Source organism: Pristiophorus japonicus, chromosome 11 (assembly GCF_044704955.1).
Source record: "Pristiophorus japonicus isolate sPriJap1 chromosome 11, sPriJap1.hap1, whole genome shotgun sequence".
Lineage (NCBI taxonomy): Eukaryota > Metazoa > Chordata > Chondrichthyes > Pristiophoridae > Pristiophorus > Pristiophorus japonicus.
This window is the reverse complement of record NC_091987.1, coordinates 186,333-208,306: the sequence shown is the minus strand read 5'-3', so window position 1 is coordinate 208,306 and position 21,974 is coordinate 186,333. Positions and strand designations below refer to the sequence as shown.

Here is a 21,974-nt window from a genome sequence, read left to right as displayed (position 1 = left end):
GCATACCAGTGCTGTCTTGCTGGATTCAGGCCAAATCATGAAGTAGTGGAAGATTAACCAATCAAAAAGGGAAGCTAGTGCTGAAGGTTAGCTAAAAAAAACAGTAAACCAGTTAATCATTAAAACCCCATTGTCCATAGTTAGTTAAGGATCTCAGCCAGTCTTAGTTTCGTTTAGCAGATCGGTTCAAATATTTTCATCAGCTGAATCTTATAAAATTACATTTTTAATATAAGGATTTGAACAATAGTATTAACTGTGGAAAGGACTTTATAAATTAAAAAAGGCACTATGTGGCTATAGAGCTCTCAACTTTATTCTTCTATACTTCAATGTATACTGTTAACAAGGGATATGATAAGGAATAATATATAGATCTTTGCTTCATAAGTTTTACTGATATAAATGACAAGTCCAACTGTAAACAAGGATTTTTAACGCTAATTACTGTTCTGCTGTAAAAAAAAATTCTATGTTTAGAGTACTAAAGTCATGAAATCAAGAATTAAGTTGAGAAACTCCAACACAGCAAACTGCATATTGTCTTTTAAAATAACAAAGGAAATGTTTAGTTATAATAACAAGTTAAACTACTTGAACTCCTTTTGTAACAATAGGATTAAAAAGAATGATGCACTGATAATCGTGATATTACAGTTCTATTAGACCTGTCAGCGTTGCTGGAAGTTTTATTATCCACAATTTGGGAGGGGTGAGAAAGAGTCATTCTGGTCTTCTGAAGCATTTTTATGCCAATCACAAACTGGGTGCAGATTGGGGGGAAAAAACAAACAATTGTTATAATTTTACATATCTGGACATACCAGTATAATAGCAGGGAAATGGAACTGAGCCCAAGATCAGATCAGCCATGATCTTATTAAATGGTGGAGCAGGCTTGAGGGGCTAAATGGCCTACTCTGCTCCTACTACTTATGTTCTTATTATCCCTACAGCGGAATCCTGCTATATGATCCATATTTGAATGTCAAACACAGGCTGATCAGATGCCTTTGTATGAGTTCCATTTATAAACCAGTTAATTACATGTAGCATACTCTTAGAGCTGGGGTAGAGAGTGTTAGGTGATACGTTTGAGCCATTGGCAGATTCCAAGGAAGTCTAAATTCTTAGAAGCTGGCAGAAATACAAAGGCCACAAAGATGCCCACCCCTTCCTGAGTACAGTCTACAGAAACAAAGTTAGTGTAATGCTCCATTTTCTGTGCCACTACAATTCAGATACCTCAATTTATAATACAAAATACTTTATTTACTACAAATTGGCCTAAACAGTAATGTTTGGCTCATGATTCTGAAGGATATATCCTCTTTCCTGACCTCATTTGTTATCATTACTAGCAAATCACTCTTTCATTAAATTTCAATGCACTGTAATTTAGTTTAAAAAAAATCCTCAATCAATTATTAAACAAAGAAACCCAAACAGGAGGCATTCTAACATTGCTTGTCACATGAAGGGGAACTTGATGTGCGAGAGTGGTTGTGCTATACTGTGCCCATTCTACCGTCCTCCAGCGTAGCTCATGTCACCATCTTTCGACATACCCCAATGCTGAAGGATGACTAAGATAGTTCTTGGAGATAGCATTTTGTTTTTTCTCTCTTTAGTTTTAGCTCACACCATTTAGAACTCCCATTAGTTGTCTGTTACCTTTGGTCCTGGTCACGGTACAGGATTTCTAGAATGTCACTGTGTGTATCCAACACCACAATGGAAGTACTTTTTCTTTAACAGGTACTGTATAAAAATCATTGGATGACTAAGAGCACAAGCGTTAACATGTGGAAGAGGATAATCTCTAGCCCTCTCTGGTTGTAGGCTGCGAGCCACCTTGGTTAATATGCCTCTGTTTGCAGTAGATTCCCATCCATGATGCTAACTGGGGAAGTGTGATTAACAATCAAGCTCCGGTTTCTTCGCCAATCTGCTGACTGGCTGAGGCTCATCACTTGCAGCAGATCCCAATAATTCCATGAGCCTCTTAAACCGTTAAGCCCATGTTGATAGATCATTGAGCTACAAGATATACCGTAGGCCTTAACCAGTGCAGAGACTGCGTTCAGAATCACACCTTTACTGTGCTGAAAAAAAATGGCCACATTCTTCTTTTCCTAGTCAGTCTGCCCAATAGTCCGTTTGCCAAAATGGCTGAGCCAGTGAATGTTAATTGAGTTTGTGCCAACAGAATACATTGCTTTGATGATATTACTGAAGCCCCAGATATATTACTGAATGTTAAAAACACACGATAAAGGATCCATCTCAATGCATGAACTGGTTCAGCAGTATTAATCCATTCGCACTTAAAACAATGATTGTGTAACACTGGCAAACTCCCATCATATAAAAAATATGCTTTCCATGTAGCACCCAAGTAACAAGTATGATGATTTTTTAAAATTCTAGAGATTTTACTTTGTTCCATCAGTAATACCAATTCCATATATTACCTTTCATCTTTCTTATCCAACTCTTTATTTTTCTAAACCTTCCGAGAATGGATTGTACATTATATTGCCTTATATTCAGTCCACGACCTTGGCGCATGTGTTTCCAAGTTATCTTTATAGATAAATCTAGTGGAATTCCAAATAAATCACAGAAGACTTAAATCTTATTTCAGTTGTGAGTCTGTTCATGGCTCCACAGACTGAAAGCAGTCTTGAAAGTCCTACGGCAAAATTTGCACATGAATGGCCTTTCAAAGGTGGCAGCTGCAAGAGGAGGGGCATGGGAAAAAAGTGTATCTGCTGCCTGTGGGCTTGTCGACCGGTCCGAATGATTTGAAGGCTGTTCAGGCTCAGGAGACTGCACCTGGGATGGCGGTGGGAGTGGTGGTGGAGGGGGAGGAGGACGAGAGGAAAGGCTCCTCGCAAGTTTAGAGAATTCAAGATGGTCTGCGGATTGAGAGATATGGGACTGAAAGTGGCTCCAGAGGCGGAAGTTGGTACGGAAAGCTTTATGGCAAACGTGGCAAATGAATGGCTTAACAGCGCACAGTAATTCCTGGTGACGCTCCAGCTGCTTGTGTATGGTGAAGATCTTTCCACATTTTTCACATGGCCAAAGACCACGTTCTCCTTTGTACGTTAGGTCCTCCGGTTCCCCGCCGCAGCTGTTGGATTCAGATGCCACGTCTTCCAGATGGATGGGATTTGTGGAGACTGCATCAGGTAGATGATTATCTTTAGTGCTTGTATTTCTGCGACTAGAGACGCTCAGATCTTCAGGAAAGCAAGAGGAATCTTCAGAGTCAACGTACATTGGTTCTGAAGAATCACTGCATGCTTCATCTTCCTTTGAAGTACTCGGACTGCCTATAGAGTCCTCTACTACTTCAGTTTGAACCTCTTTGGTCAAGACACCATTGTGACATATTGGATCCAAGCAGGATTGTTCCACTGGGGCCATTGTGTTTTCATTGTGGACTTCGATCTGATGACGCCATATGCTGAAAGAGGACTTAAATGTGCGTTTACATTCTAGACAGGTTAGCTTCTTGTATTCACACTGACTTTCGTGCTCTTGTTTTAGTTCTCTGGAACAGAACCTAAGGCTGCAGTAGCAGCACACAGTAACATTCCTACAGATCCTCTCATGCTTTGACTTCTCTGCCAATGAAGACATCTTGGTATTACAATGTTCGCACTGATGTTCAACACTATCTTCACACACAGGTTCAGTAACACCTTGTTCTTTCGATTTGAAAGCCTTGTTATAGAGCTTGCAAACAAAGGGCTTTTCACCTGGGTGGGTCTTCATGTGTTGCCTGTAACGTGAAAGGAAGCGGAACAGCTTTCCACATGTTGTACATATGTAAACTCCTTTGGTTGCAGATTTCAAATTCTTTTTGAATCCTTGTTCAGACCGCAGCCCTGGGTAACTATGGGTAACCTGCTTGCGCCGTAACTTGTGAAAAAGGGCCTTCTTGATCTCCCTTTCACGCATCATATCGCTCAGTTTCTTTTGAAATTTTTCTTCTGAAACTGGACTGGTGCTAGTAGCCGCTGATGGGTTGATAACCACTCCATGTTGTGTCTGGCAGTGTGTCCAAACTTTGAAATTGGTAAGAAATCTCTTGTGGCAGATATCACAGGCATAGGGCTTATCTGGGTTATGGTACATGTCGACATGCCGGAAAAGACCTGCTGTAGATCGGAATATCTTGAAGCAGGTCCTGCATTTAAACTGCTTGCCAGTTATTGCTGATTCAGACTCAGAATATTCGTCCTTGTTCTCCTCAGTCTTCGACAGATCAAGATTAGTATCATCTGCAGTAGGGCTTGAACTTTCCTCAAAACTTGGTGTTATATTGGGAGATTGCTGGAAGGCTTCTGACTTCTCAAAGGAAAACTTTGCATTTTCAGCCTGGTACCTCCTCTTCACTGGCAGCATTGATGTTCTTCTGTTCCTCTCTACATTTTTCACTGAGAACTCCTTACTGGTAGATGGAGAAGTTTCTCCCACAGTAACCCTAATTATATCAGAAGTATCTGAGACAGGGCTGCAGGGTTCGGTTTTTATTTTAACAGCTGTTGGTAGTGAGATGGCCTCAGCTTCAGCAGACCGAGATACATTAAGTTGTCTTGGTCGACAAGGCTGATCAACCTGTGGCTTATCCTTTAGAAGTCGCTGTTGAATTGAGTCATCAACGTTTGATGACTTTTGAGATGATGCATCATAAGTCAACTCCAGTGGTTCACGTTTACATATCTGTGATCCGTACTTCATTTTTAGATCAAGGGAAGAAGAGTAGCATGGGACTTGACTATCCATGGATAACGACCTACGAAGGAGACTTTTCACCAATGGACCACTGCTGACAACACTCTGAGTGTTTGGTGGCAGTCTTGGAGGTTGAACGGTGGGTCCTACTTTGGCGTAATATAGCAAATTACTCTCTTCCATTCTGCCAACACTTAGCACGTGCCCAGATTTCTGTTGGGAATATGGAAGTCCTGTGGTTCCATGAAATGAAAATGCAGGTGAAAGTTGTGGCCTCGACAAAGGCTTTCCATTTACCAAGAGGTCCGTCAAACTTTGCCTTGTATCAGAAACATTGCCAGTAAAACTTGAGGTGCCATCTACACTCATGGAATTTCTCCTATCCCACCAAAACCTCATTCTACTGTTTCGATCTTCCAGAGATTTGAAAGTTTCATGAAACTTAGTGTCACCTAAAGCCCCATGGATATCCTTTAACAAAGGTTGTCCTTTATCATCCAATAATTGAGTTGTATCAATATCTCTGGTCACAGCATTAGAATTTGCCCGTAGAGCATTCATCAAAGGCGAGGACTTAAAACTGTGTCTTGGCTCTTCCTCTGATGGTCCCTTTTTGTGACTTGAATCCCCTCCCTTTGCTTCAGAATCTAGGTTACTTTTATCAAGGTCATTGCGGCTCTGACATACAATGACACTTCGTGGCTGGGAGCTACTTCCATCTTCACCAACTTTGCTGAGCTTTTTAATCGGATTCGGGGTGCAGGAAATCTGAGGCGTCTGTGACGGAATGCTGGTTAGAAAAGAGATACCAAGGTTGCCACCTAGATCGTGAATGGCTGCAAGGCTTTTCTTCTCTATGAAGAGGGATGAAGAATAGATGTAATTCAGAATATTCTCAAAGATAGTTGCTTCACAGAGATCCAGCTGGAAGACCGACTGGCTCTCATTCTCCTTCTTGGTAAACAAAGCCCGGAAGTAGTCACTGCTGGCAGCCAGAACGTTCTTGTGAGCCCGGAATTTATGGTCACCAACAATTAGGACGACGTCACACAGCTGGCCTTTTAGACGATCCTCGTTGAGTGCACTCAGGAGAGAGATGGCGTGCGCTGGATTGATGTAGTGAAGTAATCCTTCCATGGTCTGCTCCGCCTGCAAGACAGCAGAACAATGAATGTCAAACTTGGAGAAATCCATGGAAAGCATAAAGAGTATTAAAGTACCATGAGAATGTAACAGCTTCAAATTGAGGTGTACAGCCACTGTCGAAGTTTACATTCCAAGAGTGCTAGGAGGGTTCTCAACATTTTATATCAGACACCAGAACAAGGCCAGCAAGTATGCTTGTGAGCACCTTAGGGACCACTGTTTAATTACCCTGCTCTAAATGGTAATAGAATGACTATAAATGAAACCAAAAAAAAAATTTGGGACTGTTCTTAAAATGCCAACATTTTCTTTGGTCTGTAAAATGTTTAAACTCAGAAATGTAGGCCTGCACCCCCTGCCCCAAAAATAACTTACATTTATCTCAGCGTTAACTAAGAGTTAGTATGTCAAGACATCCCAAGGAGTTTTCTCATTTTGTGCACCATCAACAGTGACCAATAGATATCTTGGAGTGATTACAGTACTGCAATCTGAGCAAGGGGTTTGATGGGCATCATAAATCAGAGAACAAAAGCTAGTAGTTTGCAACCATTATGTGGACCACAAGATCAATTATAATAAAAGTTTTAGGTAAATTGTGTGCCAAATATAGTTTGTCACAATTCATATGGGACAGCATCCACATTATAGGCTTAACAAATGTAATACCTCACTGTAAGCTTCGAACAGAAAGCAAGAACATGAAAGGATCATATAGACTAGCTTGTTTAACCATTTGGATTCACATTCAGGAGCTGCTCACATGATTTTTGTCTCCCTTTTGCCTTGGCACTAAGTCTGTATGATATCCAGTTGCTAAAACAAAAACTGTTAATTCCAATCAATCCTGCATTCTGTAGAATGGACTCATTAATTTATAGATTACCATCCAAGCGCAAAGCAGTTACTCCTTGAATTACTTTTAACTCACTGTTTCCTTCGCTTATAAACCAAATACCCTAGTTCCCTTCTGCTTCCCACATCCATTCTACTAATTCCATTCACGATTTAAAAAGCACTTGAATCGTGTCCCATTCTTTATTCTTTCGACAATTTTGCTTCTTTAGCTTTTCATAGCCAAGTCCTGGGATTCACGTCAAAAGCATAAACCACTTGAGCAGTGGTCAGTCACTTGGTTGCAGGATAATTTAAACCCCATAATGGATTACGAGTTAGTAAATTATCCACTAATCAATTTACACCAGCAATAGATATTCTTCAGTAAGCAGCCAAAGATGATTTGCTGACAGACCTGTGATGCTAATTCTTCACCGTCAACAATATTACGCAGCAACAGTATGGAGTGCACCAACAGACAGCATTGGCATGGACTGCTGCTGGATCCAAGCGGAAGATTCTCCTTCCCCTACCCACAACATTAGAATCGTAAATATTTTACAAAAGCTCTTTCTTGCTTTTCCCTTTTGGTTTAGGATTTCATCTAAATTCCTATATTAATTTATTGCCTTATTGTCACTTCCAGGCAACTATTACAGTCTTAAAAAACACAAACTTAGTTTAGTTGCAGTTTTCCATTACACTTAAACATCCCGAGGTTCCGATTTTGATAACTATATTTATTTGCCCCATTTGTGCCAGTGCTCAGAGTCTGACCAATCCCAGAGCTTCCCTGTGCTATAATAAAAGAAAGCATTGCATTTATATAATGCCTTTCACGACCTCAGGATGTTCTAAAGCACTTTACAGCCAGTGAAATACTTTTGAAGTATAGTCACTGTTATAATGTAGGAAACACGGCATCCAATTTGCGTACAGCAAACTCTCACAAACAGCAATGTAATAATGATCAGATCATCTGTTTGTAGTGATGTTGCTTAAGGGCTGAATATTGGCCAGGACACCAGTGAGAACTCTCCTGCTCTTCTTCAAAATAGTGCTGTGGATCTTTTACGTCCACCTGAGACATCAGAGGGAACCTCGGTTTAACGTTCCAGCTGAAAGACGGCAGTTCCAATACTAGGCTGCCCCACCTTCTCTGCATTACAGCACGAGGCAGTCAAATACGAATGGCTTGGCAGCACTACTCAGTCCACCGGCAGGGAATATCTCCAAATGACAGACCCCGTTAGGGCTTTGCACTCCTTAGTGGTGGCAAATTTCTCGACCTTGCTAACTGCGACTGATTCCTTGTTTGCCCCAGTGTCCAGTGAGGTGCTAATGGCCAAGGTGAGTTTGCCCTGTGGGAAGTACATTTATAGAACTGGTGCTTTAAGGCACTGCTCCCAAATACCTTCAAATTTGAGGTTGTGTCTACATGGACTTCATCAAATTTCTAGCGCACTTTAAATTTCTCTGGCATCATAAAGGTTGGGTGTTTGTGTGACTGGAAGGCTGTATTCAGTGGGGTTCCGCAGGGTTCAGTGCTGGGTCCCTTGCATTTTGTGGTATATATCGACGACTTGGATTTGAATGTTGGGGGCTATGATTAAAAAGTTTGCAGATGACACTAAAATAGGCCGTGTGGTTGATAATGAAGAAGAAAGCTGCGGACTGCAGGAAGATATCAATGTACTGGTCAGGTGGGCAGAGCAGTGGTAAATGGAATTCAATCTGGATAAGTGTGAGGTAATGCATTTGGGGAGGTCTAACAAGGCAAGGGAATACACATTAAATGTTACGACACTGAGAAGTGTAGAGGAACAAAGGGACCTGGGAGTGCAGGTCCACAGATCCCTGAAGGTAGAAGGCCAGGTAGATAAGGTGGTTAAGAAGGCATATGGAATACTTGTATTCTATGCCTCGACTAATGAAGGCAAGAGCAAGGAGGGTATGCTTGAACTGTATGAAACTGGTTAGACCGCAGCTGCAGTAGTGTATGCAGTTCTGGTCACCACATTACAGGAAAGATGTGATTGCACTGGAAAGGGTGCAGAGGAGATTTACAGGAATGTTGCCTGGACTGGAGAATTTTGACTATGAGGAAAAAGTGGAGATGCTGGGTCTGTTTTCTTTGGAACACAGGAGGCTGAGGAGAGACCTTATTGAGGTTTATAAAATTATGAGGGGCCTAGATAGAGTGGATAGGAAGGACCCGTTTCCCTTGGCAGAGAGGTCAACAACCAGGGGGCATAGATTTAAAGTAATTGGGGGGAGGTTTAGAGGAGATAGGAGGGGAAGGGGGTCTGGAACTCACTGCCTGAAAGGGTGGTAGAGGCAGAAAGCCTCAGCACATTTAAAGATACTTGGCTGTGCACTTAAAGTGCCGTAACCTACAGGGCTACTGACCAAGAGCTGGAAAGTGGGATTAGGCTGGATAGCTCTTGGTCGGCCGGCGCGGACACGATGGGCCAAAATAGCCTCCTTCCGTGCTGTAAATTTCTATGATTCTGTGTGACAGAAACCAAAAGCAGCGCTAATTCTCTTTTAGATAGAAAGACTTGAAAGACGTGCATTTATATAACGCCTTTCTCGACTACCGGACGTCTCAAAGCACTTTACAGCCAATGAAGTACTTTTGGAGTGTAGTCACTGTTGTACTGTAGGAAATGTGGCAACCAATCTGCGCACAGCAAGCTCCCACCAACATCATCATCATACGCAGTCCCTCGGAATCCAGGAGGACTTGCTTCCACTCCCAAAGTGAGTTCTTTGATGGCCAAACAGTCCATTACGAGAGCTACAGACCCTGTTACAAGTGGGACAGACATTCGACGGGGGAAGGGGTCGGTGGGGCTGGTTTGCCGTGTGCTCCTTCCGCTGCCTGCGCCTGGCCTCTTCATGCTCCATGCGTCGAGACTCAAAGAGCTCAACGCCCTCCCGGATGGACTTTCTCCACCTCGGGCGGTCTGCGGCCAGGGTCTCCCAGGTGTCAGTGGTGATGTCGCACTTTACCAGGGAGGCTTTGAGGGTGTCCTTATAACGTTTCCACTGTCCTCCTTTGGCTCGTTTACCATGAAGGAGCTCCGCATAAAGCATTTGCTTAGGGAGTCTCGTATCTGGCATGTGAACTATGTGGCCTGCCCAGCGAAGCTAATCGAGTGTGGTCAGTGCTTCAATACTGGGGATGTTAGCCTGGTCGAGGACACTGATGTTGGTGCGCCTGTCCTCCCAGGAGATTTGCAGGATCTTGCGGAGACATCGTTGGTGATCTATCTCCAGTGACTTGAGGTGCCTTCTGTACATTGTCCATACCTCAGATCCATACAGAAGGGCGGGTATTACTACAGCCCTATAGACCATGAGTTTGGTGGTAGATTTGAGGGCCAGGTCTTCAAGCACTCTTTTCTGCAGGCGGCCGAAGGTTACACTGGCGCACTGGGGGCGATGCTGAATCTCCGCATCAATGTTTGCCTTTGTTGATAAGAGGCTCCCGAGATATGGGAAATGGTCCACGTTGTCCAGGGCCGCGCCGTGGATCTTGATGATCAGTGCTGTGCGGCGATGACAGGTTGGTGAAGGACCTTTGCCTTACGGATGTTAAGCGTAAGGCCTATGCTTTCATATGCCTCAGTAAATACATTGACTATATCCTGGAGTTCAGCCTCTGAATGTGCACAGACGCAGGCATCGTCCGCGTACTGTAGCTCAACGACAGAGGTTGGGGTGATCTTGGACCTGGCCTGGAGGTGGCGTAGGTTAAACAGCTTCCCACTGGTTCTGTAGTTTAGTTCCACTCCAGCGGGGAGCTTGTTGATTGTGAAGTGAGCATGGTGGCGAGGAAGATTGAGAAGAGGGTTGGGGCGATGATGCAGCCCTGTTTGACCCCGGTCCGGACGTGGATTGGGTCTGTAATGGATCCGTTGATAAGGATCACGGCCTGCATGTCATCGTGAAGCAGGCGAAGGATGTTGACAAACTTTTGGGGGCATCCGAAATGGAGGAGGACGCTCCATAGACCCTCACGGTTGACAGTGTCAAAAGCCTTTGTAAGGTTGAAAAAGGCCATGTATAAGGGCTGGTGCTGCTCCCTGCATTTTTCCTGCAGCTGTCGCGCTGCAAAGATCATGTCCGTTGTGCCCCGTAGGGGACGAAATCCGCAATGTGACTCCGGGAGGAGCTCCTCGGCCACAGGGAGAAGACGATTGAGGACAACTTTCCCAGTGGCTGAAAGCAGGGAGAATCCCCTGTAGTTACCGCAGTCGGACTTGTCCCCCTTTTAAAAAATGGTCACAATCACTGCATCTCTGAGATCTCCCGGCATGCTCTCCTCCCTCCAGATGAGAGAGATGAGATCATGTATCTGCGCAAGCTCCCACAAACAGCAATATAATGACCAGATAATCTGTTTTGTTATGTTGATTGAGGGATAAATATTGGCCAGAACACCAGGTATAACTCCCCTGCTCTTCTTTGAAATAGTGCCGTGGGATCTTTTATGTCTACCTGAAAGAGCAGACGGGGCCTCGTTTAACATCTCATCCAAAAGACGGCACCTCCGACAGTGCAGCACTCCCTCAGTACTGCACTTGAGTGTCAGCCTAGATTTTTGTGCTCAAGTCTCTGGAGTGGGACTTGAACCCACAACCTTCTGACTCAGAGGCGAGGGTGCAACACACTGATCTACAGCTGACATGAACAAAGCATGATGTTCCAAGGCTTTAAAGCAAGATTATAGTTTAGAAAACTTGGATTATAATACAACAGGATAGAATTACACCATCAAATTGTTTCTCGTGATAATCTACCTTGATTACATGATTGTCTTGTGATGGTTCCATGGTGTCCATTACTTTCAATATAACCTCCAATAGGCATCATGCAGAAACAAAAATTAGAAATAGTTTCCAACTTACTAAATGTAATATTGATCTCAAAATAAAATTAGGAACAACTGCATAATTCAGTGCTTTGACAGCTATTTTTTCGGTGGCTATTTTAGTTCCTTCTTGCTTTTTTAAACATTTCAGTTTCAATATTACTGTTTCTTCTGTTTCAGTTTCATTATTTTCAGTTCTTTTAAAAACCTGTTTGTACTTTTTCTTTTTCAGAATTGATTTTTTTAAAAACATGCTTCATCAACTTACAAACTTTGTTTTGATGATCATCCCTGGACTATAGATGGGTAAAGAGCACATGGCTCTTTCTCCTTCTTTCCCTTTCTATCAATTTTCATCTATTATGCTCCTGTAGCTCATGCAAGAAACACAAGAACATAAGAAATAGGAGCAGCGGGAGTCCATTCGGACCCTCGGGCCTGCTTTGCCATTCAATATTATGGCTGATCTTCTACCTCAACTCCACTTTCCTGCCCTATCCCCATAATCCCTTGATTCCCTTAGTGTCCAAAAGTCCATCGATCTCGGTCTTGAATATACTCAACGACTGAGCATTCACAGCCCTCTGGGGTAGAGAATTCCAAAGTTTCACCACTCTCTGAGTGAAGAAGTTTCTCCTCATCTCAGTCCTAAATGGCTGACTCCTTATCCTGAGACCATGACCTCTAGTTCTAAACTCTCTAGCCAGGGAAAACAGCCCCTCAGCATCTATCCTGTCAAGCCCTCCAAGAATGTTACACGTTTCAATGAGATCACCCCTCATTCTTCTGAACTCCAGAGAATATAGGCCCAGTCTACTCAATCTCTCCTCCTACAACAACCCTTTCCTCCCAAGAACACTACCCCAGTAACACTGACTCATGTAAGGAACTCTACTCCAGCATGCAGGAGGGGAGAAGACAAAATTGGAAAGTTGAAAAAATAAAAACCATCAAAAATACTGCATTATAAAAACCAGCACATTCAGCATGTTCACAATTTTCATACTGAGTTGCCGAACGAATTGTTGGCGCACAAGGCAATAAATTGTAACCCCAATGCGAGGGTATACACAGAAATGCGAGGGTATACATATCGGGAAAGGATGAACAGGCTGGGTCTCTTTTCTCTTGAAAAAAGGCTGAGAGGTGACCTAATAGAGGCCTTTAAAATTATGAAATATTTTGATAGAGTGGATAGAGAATGTTTCTACTTGTGGGGAAGAGCATAACTAGAGGCCATCAATATAAGATAGTGACCAAGCGACAAAGGCATGCTTAAACTTTCACAATGACTCCGATCCTCTGGCCCTCAGGAAGGAAGCTAGCACTTCCATTTAAATCAGTTCCTGTCTGTCTCAGGATGTGTTTTTGGGTGGTGCTGATGATAAGTAAACAAATTAGCAAATGCACAAAGAAGTCAAATGCATAAAACAATTTGCATTTATATAGTGTCTTTAACATAGTAAAACTTCCTAAGGCACTTCACGGGAGCATTATCAAACAAAATTTGACACCGAGCCATAAAGGAGATATTAGGGTAGAAAATAAATAGGTTTTAAGGAGCACCTTATGGATGAGAGAGGTAGAGAGACTGAGAAGTTTAGGGAGGAAATTAAGAGTGCTTGACGGTTAATACTACTATCTGTATTTAAGGAAGGATATACTTGCTTTGGAGGCAGTTCAGAGAAGGTTCACTAGGTTGATTCCGGAGATGAGGGGGTTGACTTATGAGGAAAGGTTGAGTAGGTTGGGCCTCTACTCATTGGAGTTCAGAAGAATGAGAGGTGATCTTATTGAAACTTATAAGATAATGAGGGGGCTCGACAAGGTGGATGCAAAGAGGATATTTCCACTCATGGGGAAACTAAAGCTAGGGGACATAGTCTCAGAATTAGGGGCCGCCCATTTAAACCTGAGATGAGGAGAAATTTCTTCTCTCAGAGGGTTGTAAATCTGTAGAATTCTCTGCCCCAGAGAGCTGTGGAGGCTGGGTCATTGAATATATTTAAGGCGGAGATAGACAGATTTTTGAGCGATAAGGGAATAAAGGGCTATGGGGAGCGGGCGGGGAAGTGGAGCTGAGTCCATGATCAGATCAGCCATGATCTTATTGAATGGCGGAGCAGGCTCAAGGGGCCAAATGGCTTACTCCTGCTCCTATTTCTTATGTTCTTATAAACAAACAAGTAAAAATGTAGAACATAGCAAATATGGACAGTATTACAAATCTGAATTTCTCTCCTTTCATACAATATCACACATACATACTAATGGGTTTCCTGTGACACTGTTCACAGGAAGTTAGAGTTAGCAGGTGGCAGTGGCCACAAATGCAAGTGTGTTTTAGCATTTTAATGGCAGCAGCAGCAGTGGACGAGTGGGAAATCTGGGCTGGCTGGGTGAAGAGGCGTCAGGTGGCTCAATGGTGGGGACTACTGGCAGTCGGCTCAGCCGAGGAGAACAGGCAGCAGGCAAATAGGCTTTTAAAGGGGGGAGGGGAGGGGATGCAAAAAGCTATGTAGCCAAATGCGCACTGAAAAAAGGTAACAGCATTAAATAAAAATAAAACAAGGGAGGCTAGGAATACAGACCTAGAGAGAGCTGCTGCTGTAGTTAGGCTTCTGACCCACAATGGAGCTGGGAGGACCAATGTTGAATGAACCATTTAGTCCTCCCTCATGCTTACCCCTGATTGGCTACGACTGGAAAGAACAAGCCCGTGAACATTACACGTCAGGGAGGAGTAAAATAGCACTGAAAGTACCATATCTTAGCATAGCAGCCAGGTGTGACAGAAGTGGCCGCGACAGAAGAGTGTGACAGAAAAAAAGAGAGACAGTTACAGGTAAAGTTTCACAGAAATTGTGCAGACATTTATTGTATTCCAACAGACCTCCACTGGCAATGCTCACGGCGAGTTGCGGGATATACTGTTTTGTAACAACAGGGGTATTACGCACGGTGGGGTAGAACATCAGAGCTATTGATTTAAGGTGATTGAATAAGTCAAATTCCATTTTTATTATATAGTACTTTGAGATTTTATAGTTGCTCTGGGATCAAAATCTGTGCCTTGCTCCAGTATTATATAAAACCTGAAAATGAGTGAGAAACATTAATTTTCTATATATACTTATTTTTTATTCCTTATAAAATATACTATTTTAAAGCTGAGGATACACAACGAGATGCCTGATATGTCATTTGAAAGTAGGTACTGATGGTAGCTGTACAGTGAAGGGGTCGGGTTTAGCTGCACTGGAGAGCAGTCCTGTTCTTTAATAGTATTTGAAGTGATCCTGTATTTTGGTTGCATTGGGAGAATGGTCCTCAGGCTTGGCAGCACTGTGGCAGGTGAACCCTGAGGTTTGGCAGAACTGGAGGTTGGAAATGGGATTTGGCTCAGTGGTGCATTCCTAGAATCTGCAAGCAGCGAAGGGAGGGGAAGGCATGAGCCTCACAGCCTAGGGAGGGAGGGAAGAGGACACTCCCATGTCTGGTAGCACTGCTTTGCAATGCTAAGAGATCTCTGAAAACATTGAATTGTGATGGTGTCTTCTGTTCACATTTGTTACTAATTAAAATGCTTACGTTTTCAAACTATCGAACAATCCCATGTGATGGTAATCAGACCTCCTGTTCCCTGAGAAGACATCAAAATTCAACTCATTTGATGTAATAAAAAGTTAGTTTGCAGGTGCAGCAGGTAATCAGAAAGGTGAATGGAATGTTGGCCTTCATTGCGAGAGGGATGGAGTACAAAAGCAGGGAGGTCCTGCTGCAACTATATAGGGTATTGTTGAGGCCGCACCTGGAGTACTGCGTGCAGTTTTGGTCACCTTACTTAAGGAAGGATATACTAGCTTTGGAGGGGGTACAGAGACGATTCACTAGGCTGATTCCGGAGATGAGGGGGTTACCTTATGATGATAGATTGAGTAGAATGGGTCTTTAATCGTTGGAGTTCGGAAGGATGAGGGGTGATCTTATAGAAACATTTAAAATAATGAAATGGATAGACAAGATAGAGGCAGAGAGGTTGTTTCCACTGGTCGGGGAGACTAGAACTAGGGGGCACAGCCTCAAAATACGGGGGAGCCAATTTAAAACCGAGTTGAGAAGGAATTTCTTCTCCCAGAGGGTTGTGAATCTGTGGAATTCTCTGCCCAAGGAAGCAGTTGAGGCGAGCTCATTGAATGTATTCAAGTCACAGATAGATAGATTTTTAACCAATAAGGGAATTAAGGGTTACGGGGAGCGGGCGGGTAAGTGGAGCTGAGTCCACGGCCAGATCAGCCATGATCTTGTTGAATGGTGGAGCAGGCTCGAGGGGCTAGATGGCCTGCTCCTGTTCCTAATTCTTATGTTCTTATGGTCTTTTGGGGGGCGGGGGGGGGGAAAGAGAAAGAAAAAGAACTTAAATTAGGATGAGGATAGACACATTTTCTGAACTAAAAATTGAATAATGTATTCAAAATTTAGTTGAAAACCTGCTCAAACTCATTATCCAGTATGCATTTAAAACATTTTAAAAAATACACAAACTAAAAAACTATTATATACTACAACACAGAAAAATAAAATGTTTATAATTCAAACATCAAAAGCTTCAACAGATCTGCAATCAGTAGTTTGTCATGTTTGAAATGGGTCACTTTTTAAAAATATTTCTCTCTCCAGTCTCTTTAAAAAAAAAAAGAACTTTTGTTAGCTTCAAATAACTTTGAAAACAACCAAACAGTCTGTTGGAAGCTGAAGAAAAATATTCGAGTAGTTGGAGTGAATAAATGCTACAATGCACCCTGGGAAATTGTGCGTACTGCAGGATCAGACAGTAGGATCTGCATTCGACAAATGGAGTCAAGACTCAGAACAAAAATATTAGGTCAAAGCCCAGACTTTTGAGAGATGCTGCAGACTTGAAGTAAAAGCTTTAATGAAAGTATTAAAATACACAAAAGACAATTCAATGGGTAAGTGTTACTATGAAATATGTATGTCTTTAATTTTGTTTTAAACTTAATAATCCAACTGCTGCCTAACTGAAGGCTTGTACAAGTTCAATATTATCTCCTGCCTTTTGTACTCTTATAATTCTAGGTACAAAATCAAGGATTCAATTTACCATTTTTATGACTTTATCTACTATGCATTAACTTTAATGACCTGTGTATATCTGCAAATCAGGGTCCTTCGAATTGGAAGGAAATGACTAGTAGTGTCCCACAAGGATCTGTGCTGAGTCCTAAACTATTCACTACAGGTATACTTATTAATGACACTTAACTGCATCTGCTATCTGCCCATCCTGCTAGTCTACCAGTCTGTGTTACAATTTGCCATACCCCAAATTTCATATCAGCAAATTTTGATCTTGTTCCTTCAATTCTGAAGTCCAGATCATTTACATATGTAGTAAATAAAAGCAGTTCCAACAACAATCACCAAATCTGTCCAATAAATCTCCTTTTGCATTCAAAGAAACAGGCCATTCGGCCCAACCAGTCCATATTGGCCTTTATGCTCCACTTGAGCTTCTACTCCTACCCAATATTCCTCTATCCATGTGACCACATTTACCTTAATTCCAAGTGGTACCTTATCAAATGCTTTTTGAAAATCCATGTAAACCACATCCACATTTTTTTTAACCACCCTCTGTTATTTCTTCAAGGAGCTCTTTGAGGTTGAACAAGTATGACATGCCTTTTAGAATCCATTCTGACTGGTCTCGATTGACTCATGTTTTTCCAAACACGCAATAATTTCACTCTGAATTATAGCCTCTAGTAGTTTGCCAATAACTGAAGAAAGACTAACTGGCCTATAATTCCTTGGTTTATCTCGGTCTCCGTTTTTGAAGGGGAGAGTCACATTTACAATATATAGCCAAAGGTCACAAATCTAGGTCGTTGCATACTCACAGAATCAGAAATTTCAGCAGAATTCGAGCTATTCACAAATGCAGTTTTTGTGCACTCTCTTAGTATCCTTTAAAACATTTTCTCTCTAAATGTTTATCTAATTCCCTATTACAATTCCCTGATTGACTTAGCTTCATAAGCCACTTGTGATTTTGCATTCCTTATGTGAAAATATTTCCTCTAATCTCCCCATTTATGTTTTTAGTATTAATTCTAAAGTCATGCCCAATAATAGAAATAATTTACTTTCTAAAATATCTCCTTAACCCTTCTGCTTCAATGAAAACAGTCCTACCGTTTCCAAGTCTAAGGTGTCAGCCTTGGCTCATCTGCCAGTCAGAAGGACGTGGGCCCAAGTCCCACTCCAGAGACCTGAGCCCACAATCTAGGCTTACATTTTAGTGCAGTACTGAGGGACTGCTTCATTGTATTTCAGATGAGACTTTAAACTGAGGCCCTGTCTTCCCTCTCAGGTGGACGTAAAAGATTCCAAGGCACTAGGTTCTCTAGGTGCCCTGCCCAATAGTTATCCCACCAGCAACATCTAAAACATATTAACTGATCATTTATTTCATTGCTGTTTGTGGAACCTTGCTGTGCACAAATTAGTTGCTTCCATTCTGATAAAAGTGACTACACTTCAAAATAAAGCCCTTCATAGGCTGTAAACGCTTTGGGACATCCCGAGGTCTTGAAAGGCACTATAGAAATTCAAATGGTTTCTTTCTTCTTTAAAAATAGGTTAGTATCCAGCACAACATGCACAACAGCAGCATCAGGATTCATGACACAAAAGTTCCAGCTATGACACTGCACTCACTTTCCAAATAACACTAGAGTCATAACCATCTTTATTATCTGTTCTCCTAAATCACACCACCTCTACTGCAATCTGTGCACTTAAGTATTAAGGTTAAAAAAAATTATCTTTGACTGTATAGTATTAACATAATGGTATTGAGCCCAAAGCAACAATTTAATTTCAAAGTTCTGATGACAGTCAGGACAATTCAATGTAATTATTGTCTCGTAAAATCATTAGATACTCCTACATTTAATTATTGCAAACTGGTGCACTGAGTGAAAAGAAACCTGTTATAAAAATATTAAGTATTGTTAAACCAAATACAAGCTATTTAGTACCTTAAACGTCTAAATCTTGGAATTAAGATTAAAACAAATTTGTCAATCTCCCAAGGCAGTGAACGTTAAGTCGGGGAATAGGGTCACTCTCTTACCTGTCTATGGTGTCTTTGTGTTGCTGATTCTCTATTCTCTACTGCTTTTTTCCCCATTTGCTCCTCTATTTGCTTCTCCCTCTGCCCTTTTGGGTGGGGGACATGGGTGGTATAGCAGTGAAGGAAGCTGCAAGCTGTATTTGGGGTGGGGATTGCAGGGAAAATGTGGCCCTCAGTAGATTGATTCCCATCCCCTCCCCCAATTACATACTCCCCACCGCCCCCCCATCCCCTCACTCCCATTATGTCCCCGACCACTTCATCTTCCCAATACAGTCCTACCAACTGAGGCCTTTGAATTAAAGCATTAATGAAGACATTAAAAGGTGATTTAACTGATAAATATAACCATTATTGTGAAATACGAATTGTTGGAACTTTTGTTTAAACCCTTATTTTTGATATTGGAAATTCCAGTTACAGGTACTGAGGAAAAAATGGCGGATTATTTTTTTTCTAAAAGCATCCTGGAAACCCAGTGGCCAGAATATACAATCTTAAGGTAATATAGTCTATAAAATAGCAGCTAGTGTGCTTCACACAGTGCGATACCTTTAACATTGAAAATACCAGTAACAGTGCTACCTACAACTTGCATTTATTCAATGCCTTTAATGCAAGAAAATGTCCCAAGGCGCTTCACAGTTGCATAATCAGACAAAAATTGACATTGAGCCAAAGAAGGAGACATTAGGGCAGGTGAGGTAGGTTTTAATGCACCTCTTAAAGTATGAGAGAGAGGTGAAGAGATTTGGAGAGGGAATTCCAGAGCTTAGGGCCCAGACTAGATCTTCACAGCCTGGTCCAATTATCCTCTGCCTGTCAATCACGTGTCTCTTGGTCTTGACTACCCATGTGCAATGCCAGGCGAGATTGCCTGGTATGTTATAAAAAAAGCACTACTATGATATTGGATAATTATGACTTATTTGTTCAAACATTACTCACTAGTCTTTACCTATGTAGCACTAGTCACCATCAAGTATTCCCTATGTATTGGATAAATTATTTTTGAGGAAAAAAACGACAACCCACCTACAAAACTGATACAGGTGGACCAAGATGAGACATGCCTGCAAAATAAAACTTGAAGTAATAGCTTTGAATATGAATGTTATTGCCTACTAAGTAGACTTCCCACTGCACTTATTCATGAGGGGAATTTTAAAGTCGAGATGCATCATGCAGTGTTACTCAATGTTTCCTTCTCAAAAATAATGTTGTGATTTTTCTCCGCCCTGGAACAAAATTGGCAAAAACAGTAATTTTTGGAGAGAAACTCTTGAAGGCCTCAGATCAGAGTGTTCCAAAACACATAATGGTTGCAAGCTTCCCCAATGGTCTGCTGTTATTAATCTGTAGAGCAGAGAAACTCAAATTTGATTCCTTCTGTCTGTGCTAACTGATCTCAACACGGATACTAATATTCTGAGCGCCTGAGAATTAGGGAAAGTCAGTCAGGATCTCAGCTCCTGATCATTATCCAGTGACGTCTTGATAAGAACAATCCAACTTTTGTTGTGATGACCCCCATGGTTGACTATCTGACTGGTACTCGTTAACTAGATTACACATGAATGATAGCACATGGGCAAGATATTGGAGAGATGCTGCCACTTGTAGAACAGTACCCCATCATTAGTCAGTACCTTCAAGGTGGAAAAAAATACTTGTCTAACATCTTATTACAGCTCTTGGAAACAACCCAAAGTGCATTACATACAATTAATTACTTTGAAGTGGCTGTGTTTTACCTAAGTAACACTTCAAAAGTAATCCATTGCTTGTAGAGTGCCTTGGGGCATCCATTTTGGGATGTGATAAGGCGCTTTGTAAATGCAAGTCCTTTCTTTATGTAAGTGCGTGCGAAACCCACAGCAAAGTTCCACAAACGACGAGATGAATGGCCAATTAATTTTTTTTGGCCCTGTTAGCTGAGGGAAGTTGTTGGCTCGAGGAAGAAAGATAAATTGTTGCAATGCTTATTCTGATATCTGAGCTATCTTCCAGCTTATAAACAAGATAATTGAGCAGCTTCATTGAGCAGGAATGCTGATTATACATGGACTGGGACTGTCCACACAGTGTTGGATTTAAACGAAAGAAGCTCTCTCGTAAAATGTATATAGACCACCTAGTTTCATAAATAAAAATTCAACCAATCGATAACCCAGCCAACAGTGGAAGAAATTAATAGTTTTGAAAAGAATAGATGAATATATTTACACACAACAAAAAAAATGTTTACTAGGAAGTCGTAACGAATTCAGTCAGATATAACATCGTGCATTTTTTTAAGCTTTTCAAGTCGAGCCTTGGATGTGGGGCACACAAAACGCCCAGGAAAAGGGCTATTGTTTCTTCAAACATGCAGCTGCACTGTGACAAAGCGCACATTCATCAGCTGAGCCACACAGCAACATCAACTCACCAGTAATTATTTCCGTCGATGAGTCACACAAGTGTGATTTACTACAAATGACAGCAACCCAGAAACACTGTGATTTTTCACTTTTTCCAGCAGCCCAAAACCACACTGAGGCTGTAAGTTTCTGAAGCGATAACTTTAAACAATGATGACACATTTAGGTAAAGGTACCTGTTTGTCCGGTCATAAAGCAATCATAAACTGAGAACAGTGGAATGCTTATCTCAACCTCATAACCATGAGTTGCCGTTGGCTACATGGAATAAACTTAGTGTTTGACCACTTTCCTACCGAAGGCAGGACATCTTAGTATTAGAAAAATAGCAGCTGTCTACAAAAAGAGAATATTGTGCGGATTTCAGAGTGCCAAAGGAAGCAGACCATGCATGTGGCAGCAGTGTGGGAGGTGGAGTCTGACAGAGGATGCAAAAGAAATCTTGACAGAACCTGGAGGGGGGCATTTATGTTGCAAGAAAAGACAGAAGCTAAACTCAGCCCTGTACAAACTGTTGCAGAATATTTTCTCTTTTCCACCCTCCATCCACAAATATGGTGGCACCCAACAGAACTAAAATGCTCACAGGTCATGGAGAAAAGAAAACTGGTTCCAGAATGGGAAGCCTTTACAGATTAGGTTTCTGGCTAAAATTCCTGCAGTGTTGCGAACAAAATGAAAAATGCGTTCATTCCAAGTTTTACATTGTTCATCGTGTAAGTGAAATTAGAACAAAAAGAGCATAAAGTTGTATGCATGGAGCTAGATTGGTACCTAC

General features: G+C 41.8%; 1 protein-coding gene across 2 annotated transcripts in view; it reads right to left on the bottom strand.

Annotated features, from left to right (window-relative positions):
- Nucleotides 1–540: 540 nt before the first annotated feature.
- The window catches only part of LOC139275686 (zinc finger and BTB domain-containing protein 21-like), a 43,028-nt gene continuing 21,594 nt past the window's right edge, over nt 541–21,974 (bottom strand). For both annotated transcript variants that reach the window (XM_070892853.1, XM_070892852.1), the window contains one exon: nt 541–5,898. In XM_070892853.1, the coding sequence (XP_070748954.1) occupies nt 2,644–5,886 (3,243 nt within the window). In that variant the 5' untranslated portion in view covers nt 5,887–5,898 and the 3' untranslated portion in view covers nt 541–2,643. The remainder of the gene's footprint in view (nt 5,899–21,974) is intronic.